At 44.0% G+C, this 24,421-nt stretch overlaps 1 protein-coding gene across 4 annotated transcripts in view; it reads left to right on the forward strand.

Moving 5' to 3' along the window:
* Positions 1–24,421, forward strand: part of SLC45A4 (solute carrier family 45 member 4) — an 84,121-nt gene extending 59,700 nt beyond the window's left edge. For all 4 annotated transcript variants that reach the window (XM_057429756.1, XM_057429755.1, XM_057429754.1 and 1 more), the window contains exons 3-8: positions 17,118–17,306; positions 19,884–20,063; positions 20,151–21,226; positions 21,320–21,419; positions 22,280–22,491; positions 23,615–24,421. In XM_057429756.1, the coding sequence (XP_057285739.1) occupies positions 17,118–17,306; positions 19,884–20,063; positions 20,151–21,226; positions 21,320–21,419; positions 22,280–22,491; positions 23,615–23,977 (2,120 nt within the window). In that variant the 3' untranslated portion in view covers positions 23,978–24,421. The remainder of the gene's footprint in view (positions 1–17,117; positions 17,307–19,883; positions 20,064–20,150; positions 21,227–21,319; positions 21,420–22,279; positions 22,492–23,614) is intronic.

Here is a 24,421-nt window from a genome sequence, read left to right on the forward strand (position 1 = left end):
ATGTTCAAGTACTTCTTTAGAGAGTGGAGATCAATTTACACACTTCAGAGTTCATGTAGGTGGCAGGAAAATTACTATTAAATTACATGTTCTAAAATGAGTATTAAACTTTGATACTATAGGAGAAATCTTCTCAAATCTAAACCCCAAAACATGCCTCAGATGTCCAGATAAATGCTTCTTTGCCAGATTTAATTAGTTGCAGTGGATTCAGTGTCAGCATTCCCTGTGTTTTCCTTGCCTGATTTGGGAAGTCAGGCAGTGTCTGACCAAGCCAGGCGTTTCCTGGCAAGGAAGAGTCATTACAAGCATACCTGCTGTCTTACATGGACTACATCAGGTGGCTTTAAAACGACTGTTTATCATACTTGGATGCTATTAAACAACTTGTGTAGCAGTGGGATGCTGCTGCAGCCTCAGAACCATCTGAGCTGGTGTTTTGCTCCAAGCTACAACATAAATGAAGAACCGACACGTTGTGCTCTGCTCCTTCTTTGTCCCCTTAAGTCTTTTTCCATCAGACTTCACAAAAATAGGTTTCTGGTTGCTAGACCAATGTCAGTTCAACACCTTTGTAGTGGTTCTGCACTGGATCTGCAGAAGAACTGCTTATTGAAAGGGTTTGAGATTTCTCACTGAGGGCTATATTCCTCCTGTTAACACCATTGCAGCATAAATTGAGCTGTGCTTGCTTTACAGTGACTTTAAATAAGAGCAGAAGGAAATGCTGTCATCTGTCAAAAGTGAAAATTGAATTTCAGGTTTGCTCTTTTGGCTCAACAAACAGCAGGTTGCAAGAAATACACATTTCAAACCTGAATGGGCAGCATCTCAGAGGTCATCGCTAGTGATCCGTGGGGAGAACTGACATCCCTTCTCTTGTGATTTGCTGCATCCCCTCGGATACAGACACTGAGTAACAGTGGAGAAGCTGAAGTGCAGGGATGGAATGAGAAAATAAGATGATGTAACCCATGAAAAAACTGAAGGTGGCTTTTTCTCTGATTTAATGAAGAAGTAGTTTAACAAATGCCCCCCCCCCCCCCATCTCTGAGGTACTCATGGCCATGGGTCATAAATCTGGTGCCAGGGACCCCATCAGTGTGAACAGCAGTCAGGACATGTGAGAGGTTAAGATAAATGAAGGGGAAGGTCATTTTTCTGCCCTGTGGATTCCTAACCTGTTGATATATAGCAAATGTGTTTAAAGTAAGTTATCCAATGTTTTGAGGCTGTTAAGCTTCAGGAGAAGGGTTTGGTACAACTTTCTGTCAGCTGGGAAATGATTGCCAAGATCAATCCTAGATGTTATTTAGGTTTTCTTTTTTGGATGATTGGATAATGCTGTGCTACAGACTCCACCTGTAACTCATATATATAACTCATGCCATTCTTTGTAAGTTCAAATGACAAGGAAAAGGTTATAAGCAGAATGTTGTAAAGTAAAACTGCTTTTCACAATGTGATAAAAACACTTTCTGGTGGTTTGGGAAAGGGTTCTGTTCTGCTTTGTCCCCTTTAGGGCCTAGTTTTCTACATTTGGAAAGGAAATGCTTGCTGTCTTTACTTGCAGGTGTGCTCTACTTGTTTAACTTGAGATTGTATTGATGACTTTATCCTTCCTTTCCTCCAGGATGCGCTAAGTTTGCTATTTGGAATGCTGCCTGATACTGGGGGTTAAGTTCTGCTCTAGTTATCAAGCTCAAAATACTAAGACCATGATTTTGATGTAGCTAAGGGTTTAAAAGACCTCAATGTGAAAGCAGCTCTGCTTTTAAATCTCTCCAGTACATGTGTAGAATGTGTTTCATGTAAATTAATGTTCAAGCCAAAACACACAAGTTTATACAATTAGGTAGATTTAGGTAGATTTAGATTAACTGTAAGGAAGAAGTGCTTCCCTGTGAGGGTGCTGAGGCGTTGGCACAGGGTGCCCAGAGAAGCTGTCGCTGCCTCATCTCTGGCAGTGTTCAAGGCCAGGTTGGTCACAGGGGCTTGGAGCAAGCTGCTCTAGTGGAAGGTGTCCCTGCCTGTGGCAGGGTGTTGGAACTGGATGAGCTTTAAGGTCCCTTCCAACCCAAACCAGTCTGGGATTCTGTGGTAGAAGAAGGCATGTAGGAAAGTTTGGAAGCTTGAGGCAGGCTCTGACACCCATCTTTTTGATCGGTCCCCATGATTTCATCTGAGAGGATGGTTTTCTGTAATGCTTTACCCACAAGGCAGGCAGTTGGTGGCATGAATAGTTACAGAGGAGCACCCCTTTTTTGCTGGGGGTGGGAACCTTCAGCTGATTAAAGCCCCCTGTATGCTAGAAGAGGCCCTTAGTGACATGGGTTAGTGATGGATTTGGCAGTCCTGGAGGTATGGACTTGATGATCTTAAAGTTCTTTTCCAGCCCAGTTGATTCTAGTGTTTTACAGACCTGTTACCAGCATTCGTATGTCTAGAGCTTGTTAGAATAACTGGTGAACTGCAGTTTTTTTCCTGGACCAGTGATCCAATGATCCTTTCCTTGTAGGCAAGGAAAACCATACCTACAAACTGCAACCTGCAGTTCATTTGTTGAAGCAAACAGGGAAAGCACTAATAGGATTTCTGTTTCACTTAATACAGCCACATGAGGAATTAACCTCATAAAGGCAACTACTTAGAGGAATGCAGTTTCTCTTTAGGAGGTTAGTATGGGTTATGTTCAAAATTTCTCTCTGGTTTTGGAGTATACAATGAATGATGGGGTAGAAGAATCAGTGCATTTCTCTATAATTCAGCAACACTTTTAAACCAGCAAATAATTCCATAGTGAATGCATTGTTACTATTCATTGCTGACTTCTAGCTGGTAGGGCTTCCCAGCAGCGTGCTGTGACAGAACTGATCCCAGGCAGTGTTTATTCCTATCATAAACAAATCTATAGTGCTAAAGCCTTTAGAAAGGCCAAAAGGTTCATTCTGCAGTGCAGTAACAATTAACAATACACTTTCTGTAAGCTGATTATGGGAAGGCTTTGAGTATTGAAAAGGGCAGTAAAGCATGACATGAATGACCCAAGGAGTGTAGGTAGGATCAATTCAGCTTTTCTTTCCCCCTCCTCTGACTAGTTTGGGCATTAATAGCTGGAAACAAAATGACTTTTAGTATATGAAGTTTATATAAGGTACCTATAATGTTTATTAGCTATTATTTCTTTGCATTAGGTCAGCCAGGGTAATTATAGAAGGAGCTGCCTGCACCATTTCCTGACCCTTAAAAGGACTATGCAAATGTGATCCTGGCTGAAAGCTAAAGATCAGCTGTCTGGTCAGTAATCCCTGGGAAGATGAAGGTTCTCAGATGGCATCTGCAGGGCTGCATAGGCCAAAAACACCTTCTTGAGTCACTGTTTTCACATGGCTTCCAAGTGTGTAGCCAAGCCTAAAAATGGGTGAGGAAGAGGATGATATATGTCCATGTGCAAAACCAAGCTCCTTGTCTTTTACTTTGCTGTACCCTGACTGTATTTTCTAATACATACAACTTGAGGCTGGAAATGAACTGATTTTTTGCTGTTTGCAATTCAGGGGCGCAAATGTTGTGCTGACTACAACCTGCTCAACAAAAGAATACTTCTTTGGCTCCCTTCAAGTCTGTCTGCCTTCCTTTTCCAAGTTCTGTTCCTGGATACCCTGCCCAGATGCCATGCTGGGCTATGTATATGCCAGTCATTTGTTTGGCAGCTTGAACCAGAGCCATCATAATTTTCCTGTGGCTTGGTGGGGTAGAAAGATATGACAGGAGCAAACTTCTGTTTAAGTGAATGGAAGTTTAATATGTGGGTGATGCCTTCTAGCCCAGCATTTGCTAGAATGGTATTTTAAAAGTCTTAACCTTGAGCAAGTCTCATAAACTTTGGGATGACCCATTGAGCCGTGGGCAGGGACACCTCACACTAAACCGTGTCACCCAAGGCTCTCTCCAGCCTGACCTTGAACACTGCCAGGGATGGAGTATTCGCCACATCTTTGGGCAACCCATTCCAGTGCCTCACTACCATCACAGGGAAGAACTTCTTCCTTATATCCAACCTGAACTTCCTCTGTTTCAGTTTGAACCCAACACCCCTTGCCCTGTCACTGCATTTCCTGATGAAGAGTCCTTCCCCAGCATCCCTGTAGGCCCCCTTCAGACACTGGAAGCTGCTCTGAGGTCTCCACGCAGCCTTCTCTTCTCCAGGCTGAACAGCCCCAATGTTCTCAGCCTGTCTCCATACAGGAGGTGCTCCAGTCCCTGATCATCCTCGTGGGCACCTCTGGACTTGCTCCAGCATCTCCTTGTCCTTCTTATGTTGGGGACTCCAGAGCTGGATGCAATACTCCAAGTGAGGTCTCATGAGAGCCCCCTTATCATCCATGTTGAGTATGTCCCCATGAAGCAAGTATGATTTTAATTGAAAACTTAAACAGAAAAGTTGTTCAGTTACATTTGTATATTATTTACATAAGATTTTTAGGGGGTGGCAGAAGGTCAGCTCAGTTGGGGTTGAACACCCAGAGTTACCAGTTCGGGTTTGGTGGTGCTTACGGGCACAAATAGGTACTAACAGCAGGTTTTGGTTAGGATTTGATTCTGCTGTGTGAATAGATGGTCATATTCTGAGTTATTAATGTGTTAATTACTGCAACAAAAGCTCCACTGTTGATTAACACAAGAGGCTTGTAAGTTGGTGCTGAAAAATTTGCTATTGTGTATGTAAGCCTCTTCAGTTTGGGAATTTTAAAGCGTGCTTGAGCCCAAGTGCCTTTCTTTCTACACTCGCCAGTACTCTGGAAGCAGTGACGAAAAACCCTATGGAGCTTTGGATAAAGTGGGATGCTGCATATCTCCAGGCAACACATGTCACTGGAATTGATGTGTAATCTTCCAGCGAGACAGAACGGTGAAGTGCTGCAGTGTTGTGTAATGAGCACCGAGGCGAAGTGGGGCATCACGGCCATATGATGCTTTTAATTACATCCCGTAAAGGCAAGGGCAGGATTAGTGTAGCAAGGCAATGTATTGATTGCTGCATTCATGTATATATCTGTGTACATTTAGGCCCTTGGGAGTGACGGCAAATGGATGCTGGTGTTGTGTGTGATCTCCAAGTCCTTCTGTGTCTGCAGCTTGCTTTACAGGCCAGCAACAGGAGACAGCATTTGCAATCTGGCAGTAAATACACTGACATTGTGATTGTGACCCTGGGTCGGGGCAATCCCCAGCACAAACCCAGGCTGGGCAGAGAATGGATTGAGAGCAGCCCTCAGGAGAAGGACTTGGGGGTGTTGGGTGAGGAGAAGCTCCCCATGACCCAGCTTCAGTGTGCGCTTGAGCCCAGAACCTCCCCATGTGCTGGGCTGCACCCCCAGAGCGTGAGCAGCAGCTCAGGGAGGGGATCCTGCCCCTCTGCTGTGCTCTGGGGAGACCCCCCTGCAGTCCTGATCCAGCTCTGGGGCAGCAGCACAAGAGGGACGTGGAGCTCTTAAGTCAGCCTCGCGTGGTTATGCTGATATGTGTGTATAGGTGACTACAACCTGTGTTTTTCTGGGATCATAAGGAAAGTTCTCAGCTTTTGATTTGCTGTAAATATCTTTGTTATATCCCTAAAATTGCCCCTCAGTGGAGGTTAAAAGGACATTTTGTTATTAGTGCTGGTTCAGCACAGTGGAAGTTGCATCAGATTTAATCTATATTCAAATTTCTCTCATTAAGCACTGTGATGCAAATTTCTTTTTCGTGTCAAAGTGATCTGTTTCTAAACATTGGTTAATGTGCAAGAGAAGAAGAAAAGTTAGAACCAAATTTCCCAAGAGCCAACAAGCACAGCACAGGTAATCTGGAGAATGGCAGTGAATGGGTTTCAGCATTCCATAGGAGCTCTTGGCAAACTGTGTTTTCTTGCCCTCTCTAGAGCTTTATTATCTGCTGCAGCCTGGAGAAACCTTGTTTGGCACTCTCAGTGTCTGAGTATGAATGGTTCAGCTGCTGGCTTATTAAACCTGGCACTTGGTACTGGTTTGTATGTGCCCTGGTATAGTATTGGTAAGGATAGAATCCTGTGCAACCTGTAGAAATTGCTAAATGGTAAAGAATCTACAATAGCAGTTGATTCTTTGGTCTTTCCTTGAGCAAGGCATAGGAGGGAGGTTGGAACTGGATGATCTTTAAGGTCCCTTCCAACCCAAACCATTCTAGGATTCTGTGTCATATGTGTTGCCTTTGATTCCTCTTCAGCAGCAGGAATAGTGAATATTGCATATATGTCTATATACGGTTGCTTGATAAAGCAGTACAAAACTGGATTGTTACAATGGCTAAAAATAATCTACCTGAATTACAACAGGTTACTCCTGTGGAAGTAGGTTAGTAGGAGGGAAAGAAACTTTAAATAATTAAAGCTTTACAAGCCTTACTTGACAGCATTTATACTCCTGCTAAAAGAAAGCCCATCTTTGCCTGCCTGCAGATGGATGTGTGTGTTCTTTCTTCGACGCCTCAAACTCAGCTGTTCTCAGGCTTTTGCTTCCCCTCTCTCCCTTCCACACATACCTCTGGCTCGCCTCTCTTCACATATGCTTCTCTTTCCTGACACAGCGCCATAAAACCGGGTTATAAAGCAGGAATTGTCAAGGAAGCCACATAAACCTTTCTACAACTTTGGCAGAATGGCAGTAGAGCAGCAGCGCTTAATGAAACCCTGATGACTCCCACAGTTGCCAACTATGAGAAGGGGAGGACAGTTGTAGGAGGTTGAGAAGTAATTGAGCAGAGACAGCAAATGGGGAAACTGGATGATGAAATCCTTCAAGAGGCCTGTCACTTCCTTCCTTAATTCCACTTTTCACAAGTGTCATTTAACCCAATGTGGTGGCTGCTGGCCTGCTATCACATGGGTCATTTCGAAAGCTACTCTAAGGCAGAATGGCTTTGCCAGAAAGGGGATGTTACTCTCCTACAGTTTAAAAACACCTCCAGGACTCTGTAGGTGAAACGCCACATTAATATTTCTGTGCTGATGCTGTTGAAGAGCAGAAGCACTGTTTTAGTACTGGTTTAGTTGTTCTTTCAAAACGGGTGGCTCTAGTCTGGTTTGTAGGCAAGGCATGTACTACCAGCTGGAATAGTTTCCAAATTTCTGGAAGTTGTTTCTGCTGTAAGAATTGGCATCCAACTACTCAGGAAATTTAAAATGAGGAACACAAGTTTGAGGGAAATGCTGGGCAGTTTTTGCAGCATCTCTAACCTGAATTCATCCTTTTAATATTTATTAATGTTTTGTTCGTGTATCTCAAATCTAGATCCAGTTTTCATTTAAAATCTTGTCTGTCTGACAGGGAGTGACTGTCAGCAGTCATGTAGGTGCAAAGATGTAGGTGCATTATGAAGGCATGAAGCTGCTGTAGAAGATTTGGGTGTTGCAGCAATGCAGAGGTAGTGGATCCCCATCCTGGAACAGGAAAACAGAGAGTGCTCCAGCCCTCTTGCTTGCAAAGTGCCTCTTTAGTCTAGTGTTTTTTTCCTGATGCGTACAGGCTGGGCTGCAGCTGAATTCTGCTTGTAGCTTTGGAAAGGAGTTTTTGCCTTTTGCTCCTGGATGTGAGTCCTTTCAAAGTGCCAGAGAATCACAGAATAGTTTGGGCTAGAAAGGACCTTAAGAGCATCCAGTTCCAGCCCCCCATGGGCAGGGACATCTCATGCTAGACCGTGTCCAAGCTGGCCTTGGACACTGCCAGGGATGGAGTATTCGCCACATCTTTGGGCAACCCATTCCAGTGCCTCACCACCATCACAGGGAAGAACTTCTTCCTTATATCCAACCTGAACTTCCCCTGTTTCAGTTTGAACCCATCACCCCTTGCCCTGTCACTGCATTTCCTGATGAAAAGTCCCTTCCCAGCATCCCTGTAGGCCCCCTTCAGACACTGGAAGCTGCTCTGAGGTCTCCATGCAGCTTCTCTTCTCCAGGCTGAACAGCCCCAGTGTTCTCAGCCTGTCTCCATACAGGAGGTGCTCCAGCCCCTGAGCATCCTCGTGGCCTCCTCTGGACTTGCTCCAACAGCTCCATGTCCTGGGACAACAGCTCCGTGTTCTGGGTACACCAGAAATGCACACAGTGCTGCTTTCTATGTCCTTGTAATATTCCTGTTAATTATTTTTTCTCTTGATTATTGCTCCCCTCAGTGCTAATAACCCCATCCACATGGAGGAATCCTTTATCCCTCCACTCTCATATCCCACAACTTAATTCCTCTTTTGCACCGAGGAGGCAGCCGCATCCTCACTTCTCATCCTCTGGAGCAGTACTGCATTGTGCACACAACCCTGCTGCCAAGAGCTAAACGGGGGGCAGAGGAGAGAACAAACTACTTGCAAGTGGGTGATAGTTTGTGCTCCAGAAAAGTATGTTCAGACTGCAGAGTCTGAACTGTCAGATGTATCTGTGTTCTGACAGCTTGTGAGTGTTGCTGGCTAAGCAGAAGAGCTCTTCTTTGACAGCCACAAGAAGAATGTCAGGATGTGAATTTTAGCAGTGAGAACATAATTTTTGGATACTGCTCCCATTTTTTGTGGTGTTTATTGCAATAGGTCATTTCTGAGACACTGAGTGAGTAAAGATGCCTGACAACTTGACAGGCTGTCATCTGTACATGGAAAGTTAGCAGCAGTTAAAGCCCTCATAGTATTGATTCGGTTTTGAGTTCTTCCACCTGTGCTTTTGCAACTACTCTGAGCCTTGTGGCTTGCTCAGAGTCACTTCTGAAGAAGCACATGGCTTGAGCAAGTGTTACCTTATCATACAGGCTGGGCAGGAGTAATGTAATGAAGGTAAAACTCACATAAAATGGAGCCCAGTTGTAGGGCTTCATGTCTTAGAATCATAGAATCAATGAGGTTGGAAAAGACCTTTAACATCATCAAGTCCATCTGTTCCCCAGCACTGCCAAGGCCACCACTAACCCATGGCACTGTGGCCTCGTCTGCAAGGTTTGTGAACACTTGCAGGGCCGGTGACTCCAGCCCTGCCCTGGGCAGAGTGTTCCAATACCTGAGCACCCTTTGGGGAAGGAATTGTTCCTCAGCTCCATCTAAACCTGCCCTGGTGCAGCTTGAGGCTGTTTCCTCTTGTCCCATCCCTTGTTCCTTGGGAGCAGAGACCAACCCCCCCTCACTCCAGCTTCCTGTCAGGCAGTTGTAGGGAGCGATCAGGTCCCCTCTGAGCCTTCTCTTCTTCAGACTGAACCCCCCAGGTCCCTCAGCTGTTCCCCATCACACTTGTGCTCCAGGCCCTGCACCAGCTCCGTTGCCCTTCTCTGGCCCTGCTCCAGCACCTCAATGTCTTCTCACACCAGCAACTGTAAGAGACTGTAGCATTAGGGTTGTAAATTAGAGGCTCTCTCATCTCATATGATATCAGACTTCTGTAATTTTCAAGCAATACTCAAAATCATTGCCTTCTTAAAAGCTCATACTCCCACATTTGGAAGCTGCTCAAATCATGGTGGTGGGCACCAGGAGAAATTACTGAACTTTTTCATATCCCTTCTTTGTTAGTCAGGCTTCTTATTTCAATCCAGAGGTTAGAAACTGGTTTCTCACAGGTGCAATAAACTCAACATACAGTTGCTCACTGCGCTGCAGTAGTGCTTGGACCACCAGTCACGCCAGTTCCAGTGCATTGCTTCAACTTATGTTGGCTCAGTTATGGGTTTTTTGGCAGCTCAGAGTCCCACACGAGCTCTTAGTCTTTGGAAGTCCTAAAACCTGAAGGGAGATAGCAAGAAGCAAAAGGATTTGTGGTTGAAGTTTTGTGTTGATACTGGCATGCAGCTGGGAGGCCCGAACGTTTGGCTACTCTATTTCTGCTTTAAATATAAGGGAGTGGATATCGAGGTGTATTTATGAAATGATTGCAGCTGCAATCTGAAATCCCCATTCCTCTATAGCTAAAAAGCTTGATTTTGTTCTGGTTCCTTGTGGTAGAGCAGATAGTGGGGTTCTGACTGTTCACAGCTTTTTGACAAGCATCGCTTTAGCTTGCCATGCTCTTTCAGATCATAGTCTAAACAAAGCAGCTTGTATAAGCAATGCATTTTTAAACAGATCAATGGGGGATATTTTTAACAACACGCGGGGATGAAACTGTGGAACAGAAACTGTTTGCAAGGCACGACAGCTTCTTGTGTTGGTTCCGAAATGTGTATGGTGTTTGCTTTCAAGTGCATAAACAAGTCTCTAGGTGATGATTTCTGCCGAATGAAAATAGGAGCTTAGCATCCTATTCCCATATCAGATCTTATTGTTAAGCTTATAAAGAACTATTTTTCCCCCAATAGAACTTATCAAAAAGAGGTTTTGAATAGAAACTGCCGCATGTGACTTAATCTTTCTTCCATGTAACTCGTGACCTCACACAGCCCTTAGACTGATGGTGACACAGTGAGCATTTCCTGTGAACCGTGAGCGCTGCTGGTCCCACTATTGTTGGGCCCTTTTTTTTTTGTCTGGGAAAAAACAAACCCTTATTTACTAGAAGCCAGTGTCCTGTTTGTTTGTAGCTGGCTGGGAAATGCCATATTACAAGGGTCTCAGTGGCAAGTCGCCGCTGCTCACAGAAGCTGTTGTTGTGTTTTGCTCTTTTTCTCACTGATTTGTATGAGACTTCGGAGCCTGCCTTGTGACCTGCTCCGTGTTCAGTTCACAGCACAAATACTAACCTTGTTTATCCAGTATGGGGCTTTTTTTTACCCCCTCCTCTGTGTTTCCTCAGATTAGCTGTCAGTGAAAGGCTAAATAATAATCCTCCAGTTATTATTCTTCCCCCAGGAGGCCACCAGGTTACTTGTCCAAGTTGGCAGATGGGGATCACTGTTCGAGCTGCTGCTACCCAGTGAGGGTGGAAAACTACAGGCAAAATCAAAGAGCAGCATTAAACTGGTAATGGGATGCAGCTGCATTGGCCTTAGAGTCTGTGAGTGAGGCTCAGCAGCCTTTAGGAAAGGCGTATGCTGTGTTATTTCCCTTGGCCATCCCAAATCAGCCCCTGCCTAGTTATAGCCTGTTCCAGGTAGGTATAGCAGCTCTCAGTGGTTGGGACGTTTCAAATTTGGCTGTAAGAGGTTGTGGTGAGGCAGTTATATGGATGAGGCAAGCTTGCTGTGCAGTACTGCCTTGAAATCCAGTCACAACCAGCGTCCCTGCATCTGTTGTGCACGTCAGAGACTGGATGCTGCAGGGCTGTGGGCTGGGCACATCACTGTAGCCAACGCACACTGCCTCTTGACTCCTTGCTGCTAGATGGGAGCATCAAAAGGAGCTTCTTGGTGTCCAGATACTCTGTTTATCTCTTCATTTCTACTCATTGTCATGGCTTGGATACCTTCTTAACTGTCTTTCCATTTTAATATATTGTATGAAGTGGTGAAGCTCTGTAGGTATAGCAGCATATATCTATAGAGAGAAAGGAACAGTTAGGATATGTAATTACTCTCCTCAACTGCTGAGTGCAGAATCATTTCCATAAAGTTTCATTACTGGAGCTCAGTCTTGTGAGGCAGCAAAGACTTAGGGGGTTTGTGTTGTTTTTATATATGTGTGTGTATATATATATATATATATATATATATATACACCTGCACACACACATATATACACACAATCTGTTTAAGTATTTCAGTTTTCAGTCTGCTTATTTATTTTGCTTCTACTGCCAAATCCTGCAAGCCAGCCCAAATATGCATATCACATATGCAGACATTCAAGATACTAAAACCAGAACAGCCTCTTTTAAGGGAAAAAAGTATTTTGAGGTTGGAGTTCTCCTCTGTCTGCCTGGAACTTTCCCATTTATGTGAAATGTCTAGTGCTAAAGCAAACCTGCTGTTGCAGTGATGAAGGTCCTGTAGACACTGCCAGTATGAATCACAGAATAGTAGACTGGTCTGGGTTGGAAGGGACCTCAAAAGCTCATCCAGTTCCAACCCCTGCCACGGGCAGGGACACCTTCCACTAGAGCAGCTTGCTCCAAGCCCCTGTGTCCAACCTTGGCCTTGAACACTGCCAGGGATGGGGCAGCCACAGCTTCTCTGGGCACCCTGTGCCAGTGCCTCAGCACCCTCACAGGGAAGAGCTTCTGCCTAAGAGCTCATCTCAGTCTCCCCTCTGGCAGGTTAAAGCCATTCCCCTTGGCCTGTCCCTACAGACCGTTGTCCAAAGCCCCTCTCCTGGTTTCTTGTAGCCACTTCAGGCACTGGAGCTGCTCTAAGGTCTCCCCTTCAGGAGCCTTCTCTTCTCCAGGCTGAGCCAGCCCAGCTCTCTCAGCCTGGCTCCAGAGTGGAGCTTTTCCAGCCTTCTGAGCACCTTCATGAAGCATGAATTTTATGAAGAACATCTGCAAGGATGTTTTGAAGTCTTGCTTCGTGGGCCATGGAGGTGGTGCCCAGTGCCTTGGAAGCTCTCTCTTGGAAGACCCATTGTAGAATGTGGCTGTGAGCTTTCCAAACGTCTGGCTTCCAGCAACATTGGGTGACATGGTTTAGTGTGAGGTGTCCCTGCCCATGGCAAGAGGGCTGGAACTGGATGATCTTGGGGTCCTTTCCAACCCTCACTGTTCTATGATAACGTGAGAGGTGACAACTGAATCTATACAGCGAGAGGAGGCTCTTCTAGGGACCAGAATTGTTATCTCACAGAGTTTTGTTTGACTGAATAGATTATGGCTTATCAGTAGATAAGAAATAAGATATAGAAAGCAAATGCAAAAGGAAGCTTTGGGTAACTAACTTGACTACCCATTGCTATAACAATTGCTGTGTTTGCCTGCCCATACTGTTCAGGTGAAGAGTCTGCTGTCAGGATCAGGAGGGAATTTTGCTGGCACATCAACTTTTCCTGTGCTCTTTTACTTTAGCTTGTATGTGTACCTGGTTCCCACCAGGAATCTCCTCTTAACCCCACTCAGTTTTCCACTTGAGTAACCAACTAATGTGACGGTACCACAGTTTACAGAAAAGCCATACACTTCCTTTAATAAATGATAGCTAGTTTGAATTCTGCATAGCTGTATATAAAACACAGATGATGATCTTATAAACTGCTAGCTTACACTTGGAATGCAATTTGTAAGAGCCCTGTCACTTAGGTTGTGGAAGTAGTCTATAGCATGACTTCTACAGCAGGAGAAGGAGCAGGTTGTCCTCAGGTCAATGGCTCCTACCAACCACAAGCAATTCTGTGGGAATTGCTTGTGTTTCACTTGAAAGTTATCCCTTTCCTGTTTACTTGGAGGAGCACTGAAAGCTTTTTAGAGATTCTTCCATTTCTTTTGGCATTGGGCTATTAATATCTTTATAGATTTTTATCATGGCCTCTTTTTCTAAAGATAGACACTTGGGTTGCTGAAGAGCAGTTCAATAAAAGATACCAAAGTGGTTTGTCTAAAGAAGGATCTCCAAACAGAATGTTCTTGGGTTTATAAGTGTCCTTTCTGCCCTTCCATAAAAGCTCCATCCCAAAAGCTCCATTCTGAAATCGCTGAGATTTGTTTCTTCTGTAAAATAAGCCATTTTCAGGGTAAATATTTGGATTTAGGCTTTTATTTATAGTATTTAGATGATAGGAAGATCACCCTTTGCAATCAGGAAAAATAAAGCCTTCTCAAGAAAGCATCTCCATCTCTCTCCTCTGACTCATACATGGAAAGATAAAGATTTAAGACTCCCTGACTGTAGGCATGGAACAGAGGTTGGGTAAAAAGAAAGGTTTCCTTTCTTTTACTGGCCTGTAAAATTGGAACTAGAATGAAGGCTGGCGTCTGATTTTGAATTGCAAAGTTGATCCTCCAAGTATTGAAGTCAGAATAATGCTGGCAGTAAAGGTCAGTCAATCTTTTAATTATCTTAGAACATTTTTAATGAGAGTTTATGAACTGAGGCTCTAAAGCATAAAAAATCCCCATCTTTCCGATTTAGAATAGGCAGGTTTTACAGTTGAAGGAAAAACATTTGTAAACAGGGTTTCATTCTCTGCAGAACTCATTTTGAATCATCATTTTAAATGGATTAAGTGTTTCCAGAACTTTTTTGGTTAAAATCCGTGGACACCACCAAGAAATGCTGTTGTAGACGTCCTTCTGAAGGACAGAGGGACAGTGAGTTGTACAAGCCCCATGTCCCTGGATAGACACCGGGTGTTCCTTTTGTATAAATGCTTTCTCATTGTTTCTGCTCATAGTCTCCATTAAAACAATTTGTTTGTCTCAATGAAAGTTACAGTATTAAAAGAGAGTCTCTTAACTGGGCCCATTTTACTTACATGTATCTGTCTAAGGTTGTTTATTTATCTAAGAGAGTAGGGTGCTTGTAATGCTAGTAACAGAAAAGGACTGTGATTTATTGCAGAGCCTTCTCAATGCCTCACAAGTGTTTGCTGATGGATGAGCTCGACTCAGATGTCCCAGCTCGTAATTCACAAGTCACAACATAATTCAGCAAAGAAATGTCTTTTCTCAGTGTACAGCCCTCTTGCAGTGATGTGACACCAAGTTATTTCAGATGTTGATGATCACTACGATAAGTAAAGATCAGTGATGTTGGTTAAGCTCTAGCTTCCACCTTTGTTTAGAACAGATTGACTGCAGTGATTTGGCATCACACAATAGCAACCTCCAGCGTGTAGCTGCTGCTCAAGAGGACATCTTTGTGGAGGCAAAATGGGATGAATATTTACATGTTGCTATTTCTTATGTGTCCTGCAGAAAAATCATTCCTTCTAAATGCATCAGAACCTGCCAACCATTTGGTTTTGCTTCTCTTGAACTAAATATTTCTTCTTTCCCATCGATTTGTTTTAAGAAGCTCCCGCTATCCGTATGCCAGCTCAGGCATTGCTCAGTATTAGCATCTTGGAGCAGGTGAGGTGCCAGTTAAATGCAGTGCCCAACCCTGCTTGTGGGCTTGGGAGGGCTGTTGAGCTTGGTGAAGTTTGTGTTAAAACACAGAGAGATGGAAGTTTTCCTGCACTGTTATTTGGATTACTGGCTTTCTGATTGTACCTATGATTAGGATAGTGCTTGTTAAAGAAGCTGGGTGTTGGGGTCTGGAGGAATGCTGTTAACAACCATGGCTACTTCAACAAGGCTTTAAACCTAATAACCCCTGCTATTAATGTTCACTGTACCTTCCATGTCAGCCAAGACATCACCTAACAGTTGGAAAAACTAAGCAGGAGGTAGTGGTTTGAACCGTGATGGGAACAGCCCTTTCCTAGGAATCTACAACCTACCACAAAGGGAGTGAGTCAGTAGTTACGTGGTAAGTGCCAATGTATTGTGTTGGCCTCTGGCACAGGCCTTCGGCTGCCTCTAACAAGCAAAGGTGGCCTAAACGTGATACCATCCTCTTCCTCCATGGGCAGGGTGTTCATGGGCAAATTTAGTCCAAAACCATGGGTTGGGCAGGTTCAGAAGAGGCAAATCTCTTCACTAACTCTGTACTCATCAAGGCAGTTGTTGTCATTAGCTTGTTCATAGAATGATTTGGGTTGGGAAGGACCTTAATGATAATCTAGTTCCATTGAGTCAGATCACAGAGACCTTGGCTTTATACCTGGATTTTGAATCCTGATGATGAAATTTGTTATTCATGGCACAAAACCAGGTTATTTTCCTATAACATGATCTCTGCATCACCGCAGAGCGCACAACAGTCTCGGGAAAATCTTTTTTATCAGTGTTGTTAGTCAAGATTTGATGATACTTTAAACAGCAGGAGATTAGACTTCCAAATTTGCAGCAGAGGCTATTTTGGGCAGGGATTGATATAATCCTGCTTGGTAATAGATGCTTCCATGTGCTGAACAGGGAGCACAAGGTACAGGTTGATCTTGCCAGCAAAGGTCGAATCCTACTCACACTCAATCAAATATGGGTTTGAATAATAAATGGTTTTCCTTCCTGGGGTGAAGACACTGAGATTTTCAGTCTTGGCATCAGTTGGACTGCAAGAAATGGATTGCTTTGTTTTTAATGCTTTGCAACGAAACAACTCAAGAGTGGTTACCTGACCTGCGCTGATAAAGCAAGAGATCTCAAAGGACGCAAGTGGAGCTGCTCTTTTGGGCCAGGCTGCCATCTGCAGGCCACTGCTCTCCATGCTGGAGCGGTGTGGAGCAGGCTTTGGGGCTTTTCCTTCTCCAGAAGTTCTTATTAAAATATGATGATAAAAACGTTAAATTGTTGTTGTTAAAATAGATATTAAAAGCAACTTGTTACAAAGTGCTTTTTCTGGGTAAATATCACATAATAAATCCAGTTTGTCTCCATCTGACCCTATGAACAGTCACCTCAGATCTGGAAAAAAAACCCAAGGATATCAGAGATATATAAGCTGTTTTAGATTTCTCTAGAGGTTAACAGTGTGCTTTTCTTTTGTCATCCGTTGTTCAAATCTGTAAGTAAATATGTTTGTCCCCTTTAGAAAGGGGATATTTCATCTGACAGCTGAGTCGTGTCCATCATTCTCAGTCCGTTATTCTTTATGGTGACGGTCTTAGATGAACTGTAATATTCAGCTCCTGTTGAATGTTAGAAGTTGTGTAGACAATGGGATATGGGTATATGACTACCAAGTGCTGAAGGCTTCCTGAGCATCCCAAAGATTGTGGGGTTTATAGTCCACAAGTGGATAGAGGATGCAACAAAGCTGTTTGGCTTCTAATACAGCCAACCATGGCTGCTGGTGCTTCACAGAGGCCATCCCTACCTGCCCCAATCAAAAGAAATGCAACGCACTCAGTACAATTCAGCAGATTTTGGTCAGTAGTAGCTAATGTAGACTCATGGTTCCACTGTTGTATATATCACTGACTATTGTATTTCAGTAGCTTAAATATACCTATTGCGCTCTTCTTATTGCCCAGGTATTTGAGAACTAAATGATCTGTGCTTTTGTTAGCTGTTATTTTGTACCTATTAATAAGAAATTTTTAGGGAGTGGTTCATTTGGGAGAGAACTTACTGCAGGTAAATGACTGATCAGTTTACAGTTTCAAAGGTATAACGTTTGATGTCTAGCACATAACCTTAAAATCCCTTTTTGTCTTTGTTTTAGGTCTTCCTGAACAATACTACAGCCTCACGTGGTTCCTTAGCCCCATCCTGGGCTTGATCTTCACTCCGCTTATAGGTTCGGCCAGTGACCGCTGCACGCTGAGCTGGGGCCGCCGGCGGCCTTTCATTCTTGCTCTCTGCATTGGTGTCCTCTTTGGAGTTGCACTTTTCCTTAATGGTTCTGTTATAGGTAAATAATGAGGAAATCACCTGCATGTATCTCCTGCTGACACCCCTGCTGTCAGATTTTGATGTAGGAAGTTAAGATAACGATACGCAGTCAATTTAACTTGTGTTTAGTGTTAAAATCATTAGAAATCACTGCATCTGAGCTATGCACCTTGCGTGGTTTTATCCTTACTCTAACGTTAGGGTGCTGTGCTGAGGGTCGTGCAGTCGTGGCTGTAACTAGTAATACAGCGTAGTTAATACAATGGTTGCCAGCACAATGTTTGCAGTGGCTGAGATGAATTTGGTCGATCTTTGACATGGGAAAATTGTAGCAACCTGTTCACAGGGAAATGTTTCCTGTTGTGATCCGTTTTCCCTTTAATGCATATCTGGCAACACATCCTGTTTCCAGCATTATTTCAGAAATTATCTTTTCACTTTTTGTGGTGCTTTTCTTAGGGCTGGTATTGAAAGAGTCCAGAGCACAGTTAATATTTGTTTATCAAAAAACCATGTGGGAAAATCATTTTTCCTGAGCCCCCATCAAAGCTGGTAAAAATAGTTTCCCTTGGACGTAGTTTACTACAGACCTTAATCTCCAATGTCTTTGTAAATTTGGAGTAGGAGGGATGACAGCAAGTACATTTGGGGAACTGTTTACATCATGGTTGGACTGATGCAAATGAAAGGAACTTAGCACCTAATAATATCCTCTTGGCTCTCTCTTTTGGGGAGCTGGATGCAGCTCCATTGTCAAAAAGTTTTACTGACGGAGGGAAATGAGTGCAACATTACCTTGGCTCAGCATGTTTGCTTTTTAAAGCCGGAGCTTGGATGCCATATAACGGGGTTTAGTTCTCTGCAATGGACAAACTGTTCAGATGAATGACATTTAACTTATTCTGGTTTAATTTCCCCAAGTAATAGATGTTAATTATTTGAATTGCTCTCATATGGTATCAGTTGTATTGTGATGTCTCCAGGACTTACTCCTCCTCCTCCAGATGTATGCAGGATGTTAGATTGCGTTATGAGATTTTAATTGATCGGAAGCTCTTCCACACAGTAGTTTAGGTCTGAGCCATTGATGATGGCAAGCAAACCTTACACACAGTTTATGGGCTTATTTTGAAGTATCTCACCTTGTAATAAGGTTACAAAAATACTGTCTGTGATTTCTCTCTACTTTTTGGTTGCACAGTAATCCAGTCTGTGCACGGCTTTCCAGAAACCCTGTGCTTTCCAGGTACTCCAGTGGTACTCCTGTGCCATGAAACTTCTTTTAAACACAGGGGGTGTTGCAATGCACTGCAAAAGTGAGCTGAGGGCTTTGTGCATCCATTCCTGGATCTGGTTGTGGTAGATTCTGAAGGAAAACCCTGTTCTGAAAAGCACTTTAAACACTGCTGTGCCTCTCCCAAGGGAGCCTGGAGTGAACTGAACTGAAGTGATAGCTGTTCTGTGTTCTTCTTTAGATCTCTTCCATCCTAGAAGATCAAGGTTTGCCACTAACATTCAGCATCATAGAATCACAGAATGGTTTGGGTTGGAAGGGACCTTAAAGATCATGCAGTTCCAACCCCCTGCCATGGGCAGGGACACTTCCTTTAGACCAGCATTTACATCAGCATAAGACAGCACTTGATGTCAGTGTAAGACAGCACCTGAGCTACTATTTAGAGCAGAGGTACAATACGATAAAGCAATAAAAGAGGTTTGCTAATCCTAATAGTATTACAATCGTGTCCCAGGAGAACACCAGTGGATAGATCTTATTCAGCCCTTGTTCTCTCCACAGTATGCATTGTTCAGGTTTCCAGAAAATATAAAGTACGGACACCATTGCTGTTTCCTTTGTAATATTCAACTGCGTGTGTAACACGTTTGAACTTCTTCAGCATTCAGAGGCCTTGGTATAAATGAGGATTGGATATGAAGGAATCAGCTCTTTTAGCTCAGCCACTTCATCTCTTTCCACAGTCATTTTCATCAGTTACCCTAATGGTTTTATCAGTGTTGCATGTGTAACTTCTAAATCTCCCTGATCCAAGTAATTCACGCGCTTGTCAGTGGTTTATTTTATGACAAATTCCCCAGCTGTACAATAATGCTGCCTTTCTACTCAGCAGACAAAAAGCATTTCATCCCCTGCTATCAACAGAAGCCAGCTGATGCTTTGTGCAGTGCAAAATCCCTTCATATTGTTTCAGCTTATAAAAGTGATCTGGAAAATATGAATAAGCAAGGAGAGGGATGAAGGGGTTGAAATACATTTATCCTGGTGTACTGTGACCACTGCTTATTGGGCACCATGGCAACAAGGCTGTCAATAGCCAATGCTCTGAAAGGTTTAAGAGATGCTTTTAAAACAACATACTGCAAAACATATTTCTTACGTATTACAAATGTAAGAATATGATCTTTGTTCCACACCTTCCATGAAGCTGTGCCAAAGAGTTGAAATTGCCCTTTTACTCTGTAAAGGACTGTGTCCAGTGAGCATGTTGGCCACCTTTCTCTTAAGGAGTTAAACTTGCTCTTAGTACTTTTCCCTTTTGGGACAACATGCTCAGATCCCTCTTCTGTTTCTCCTTAGGTCTGGCTATCGGTGATGTCCCGAATAAACAGCCCATTGGAATAGTTCTCACAGTGCTTGGTGTTGTGGTGTTGGACTTCTGTGCCGATGCAACAGAAGGGCCAATTCGGGCGTACTTGTTGGATGTGGTGGACAGTGAAGAACAAGACATGGCCCTTAACATCCATGCGTTTTCAGCTGGTATGGAGTTAGTCGATATGGTTTTTGCAGCTGTCAAGTCTTCCTGATGATCCAGTGTGACTGAATTGATTGTTTTCTCTTCTGCAGGTCTTGGAGGAGCAATTGGTTACATGTTAGGAGGGCTGGACTGGACACAGACCTTCTTGGGTGATATTTTTAAGTCTCAAGAGCAAGTCCTTTTCTTCTTCGCAGCCATTATTTTCTCTGTCTCCGTTGCTCTCCACCTTTTTAGCATTGAAGAAGAGCAATATAACCCTCAGCAGGACAGGATTGATGAAGAAGGAGACACCCTTTCCAGTGTCAAACTCAGCGGTAGTCTTGCCCCCGTGAACCGACTGAATGTCATTAGTGAGGAAGAGCCGTATGGAACCTCCATGTTCCACGATGAGGTTCAGTCAGAGCATGATCTCAGTATGGAGTTCCTCGAGGTGAACATTGTGAGAAGCAAGAGTGACTCGGTTCTACACATGCCCGATGCTACATTGGAAATTGAATCAGAGCTGCTTTTTCTGCATGACATCGAACCCTCCATTTTTCAGGATGGTTCCTATCCAAACACTCCCCACAACACAAGCCAAGAGACCATGAAGTCCAAACTCAACCACTTCTCTGCTTTCCTCAGGGACAATGAGAAAGAGGAGGACATGTTGCTTGATAATCGCCTAAATGAAGATAAAGTCCCAAACATCAATGGCTCCCTACCAAAAGAGTTCCTCAACGGACACGCTAGGATAGGCATGAAGCAATCCAGCACTTCGAACTCCATGCGGCGGCGGCGGCACATGTTCTACCGTCAGCCATCGTACACCTTCTCCTACTATGGCAAGATAGGCTCCCACCGCTATCGCTTCCGTCGCGCCAACGCCATCGTGCTGATCAAGTCCTCACGCAGCATGAACGATATCTACGACATGCAGAAGTGGCAGCGACAGAGGTGCAGACACAGGAATCAGAGTGGCACGACGAATTCAAGTGGAGACACAGAGAGTGAGGAGGGGGAGACCGAAACCACTGTCAGGCTCTTGTGGCTGTCCATGCTAAAGATGCCAAAGGAGCTGCTGAGACTGTGCGTCTGTCACCTCTTAACTTGGTTTTCTATCATTGCTGAAGCTGTGTTCTATACGGATTTCATGGGACAGGTCATCTTTCAGGGGGATCCAAAGGTAAGGGAACACTTACCACTGGCAAAACTGCTTTTGGTTATTCATTTCTGAGATGTTCTCATCACAATGGGTTTGTGCTTGTGTTTGCTGCAGGCCCCTTCTAACTCAACTGAGTTACACGCCTACAATGCTGGAGTTCAGATGGGATGCTGGGGACTGGTCATTTATGCTGCTACTGCTGCTGTATGTTCAGGTAAGAGGCTGCACAATCAGACAGTGGAAATATCCATTCACAAGGGAAAAAGAGTTTTGCTTCAGTTACCATCAGCCTCCTTTGGGATGAAGGATAGTTTGGAAAATACATGGTCATATGGGGGGGGCTTCTTTAAGAATCTTTAAAATCCTCGCCCAAATGTAGAGGTGGAAATATGAACAGATGGGTTAAGTGGCATAAAGCACAAAATGCTATCAAAGGATGTTGGATGGCATTTAGCTAGTCATCAGGAAACTAAAACGATGCCTGTGAAAAGATTCAAGCATATGTGAGAGGGGTTTTTCAAAACCTGGTTTTAAAATCCAAGTTATAAATACCTATTTTGGCAAGTCTTTCATGCTCTCTAGTAACATAAACCGGCTACAGACAGTTTGGGCTTGTAATACAGGCTCTGAACCTGAGAGCTTTGGCACATTCTGCCTTTTGCAGCACATATGCAGTCACGTCCCCACCACAGATCAGCATGGTTGGGACTGCCTCTGTGTTGAGACATGTCCAAGTTCATGTGGGCAGCTTGTTTCTGAGCACAAACTGAAATGTGTGGCTATAAACATCAACTACCCGATTGCTTTGCTTAGGAGAAGTGTTTGCATTAGAAACAGAACCTGTGCTCAGAGTGTATTTGCACTGATAAAGTTCATAAACAGGCAAGGTGGACTGAGTGAACCATGGTATGTTTGAATTTCAAAGCATTTTGTTCTGCCTCAGACTTGAAGGCAAGTCTCTGAGCTCATTTATTCCCTAGTCCTAAACAGCATATCTACCTGTCAATACACAATCAATACCATAGAACTTCTCTGAGTAAACTGATTTTTATGTTTCATTTTTCATCTCCACAGCCTTGTTGCAGAAATACTTGGACAACTACGACCTTAGTATAAAAGTGATCTACATCCTGGGCACGCTGGGTTTCTGTGTTGGCACTGCAGTGATGGCTATATTCCCCAATGTGTACGTCACCATGATAATGATCAGCACTATGGGAATAGTCTCCATGAGCATCTCCTACTGCCCCTATGCACTTCTGGGACAATACCATGATATTAAACAGGTACGTGGAATGTTTTCAAGGCTCTGTCCAACCTGGCCTTGAACACTGCCAGGGATGAAGCATTCACAATTTCTTTGGGCACCCTGCTCCAGTGCCTCAGCACCCTCACAGTAAAGAACTTCTGCCTTATATCTAACCTGAACTTCCCTGTTTCAGTTTGAACCCATCACCCCTTGTCATTATCACTACAGTCCCTAATGAAGAGTCCCTCCCCAGCATCCCTATAGCCCCCCTTCAGACACTGGAAGCTGCTCTGAGGTCTCCACACAGCTTCTCTTCTCCAGGCTGAACAGCCCCAACTTTCTCAGCCTGTCTCCATATGGGAGCTACTCCAGCCCCTGATCATCCTCGTGACCTCCTCTGGACTTGCTCCAACAGCTCCATGTCCTTCTTACGTGCTTCAGAAGGGTCTCTGAAGAGCAGAGTAGAGGGGGTAGAATCATCTTCAACCAAACGAGAGCTGCTGCTTAAATCAGGTGCTGTTAGCATCAAGTTGGCTCAGTGGGGTCATGATTGCTGAACCCTGTGCTGAGGTATAACAAGATTTGGGGTGCATATGATAGATGAAGAGAGATTAAATAGCTACTGGAGTATGTATTATATACCTAGATGTTACTACTGTTTCTGATGTGTTATGTTAGCATCACTCAGTTTTTTCACAGTCTTAGATACTGAGGTGAATCTGGAAGTGCAGCTATAAGTTTGGGGAGATGGAAGACAAACTGATTCTGCTGGAAACAAGAACATGGTTTTTTTCACCTCTTTAGCACTGTTCCATTTGGATTACAGATTCCAGGAGGAGCATTTGTTTTAACACGTTCCTGCATTTGGATGGGGATTCCTTTTTAGAATCATAAAAACAATTTCTACCAACTCTTTAATGTAAATTCCTTTTACAAAACCTAATCTTGAAGCCAATTCATGCTAGTTGTGCCCCAGTAAATATCTGCCTCTTGGTGCGAGATGAGGAGGTCAATGCTAAGTAGATAAGGAGGCTGTTGCTCTGGATGTTGCACAAGGGTGGCACAAAGATGACCACTTGAGGACGATTGTACTGTGTAGGTACTTGGTTTAACCTCATCCATTGTTTTCCCTCCTAAACATGTTTCTTGTCTCCTTCCAGTACATCCACCACAGCCCCGGGAACTCCAAGCGCGGCTTCGGCATAGACTGCGCCATTCTGTCCTGTCAGGTTTACATCTCCCAGATCCTCGTGGCCTCCGCGCTCGGTGGCGTGGTGGACGCGGTCGGCACCGTCAGGGTCATTCCTGTGGTGGCTTCGGTGGGATCCTTCCTGGGGTTTTTGACAGCCACCTTCTTGGTGATTTACCCTGAAGTCAACGAGGAGCCAAAGGAAGAGCAGAAGGGACTTGATCCTCCAAAGCCAACCGAGGCCAACGGCACGAGCACCGAGAAGCCGCCCGTGCTGAAGCTCACACGCAAAGGAGAGTCTGCGGCAGGGCTGGAGGGCGAGTCAGCCGTGTGAGGCCACCGCTGCTCCTTCACCACATTCCAAGGAGTTGCAGGTGCAGGATCGAGGACTTGAGGTTGGGTTTTTCTTTTCCAGGAGAGCAAATTTGGATCTTCACTACTTGTAGCTGAAAACGAAAAGGCAGTTTTGTGCAAACATGTAAATGAAATCCTGTAGTCCTTCATCTAGGTTTGAAGCTGTAGCTGTGGCGCCGATTGCTTTCTCTCCAGCTTAGAAACGTCATCTCTGAACACTTTTTTATTAAGGATACATTTAGATTTCGAGTAAGTTTTATTAACCTGCATGAGACTCACAGTGTATACAGTTAGCTGTTAGAAAAAATGAAGTTTTCAGCTGTTTTTAACTGAAAATGGAAGCTCTCTCAACTTAGTCTCTTGCTACCTTTTCTTGTCTGACCATTTCAGGTTTCACTCGTGTAACAGCTCAATCAAAATGCTT

The sequence above is a fragment of the Pezoporus wallicus genome, unplaced genomic scaffold (assembly GCF_028554395.1).
Source record: "Pezoporus wallicus isolate ANWC-B61680 ecotype Strahan unplaced genomic scaffold, APGP_CSIRO_Pwel_v1 contig_7545, whole genome shotgun sequence".
Classification (NCBI taxonomy): Eukaryota; Metazoa; Chordata; class Aves; order Psittaciformes; family Psittacidae; genus Pezoporus; species Pezoporus wallicus.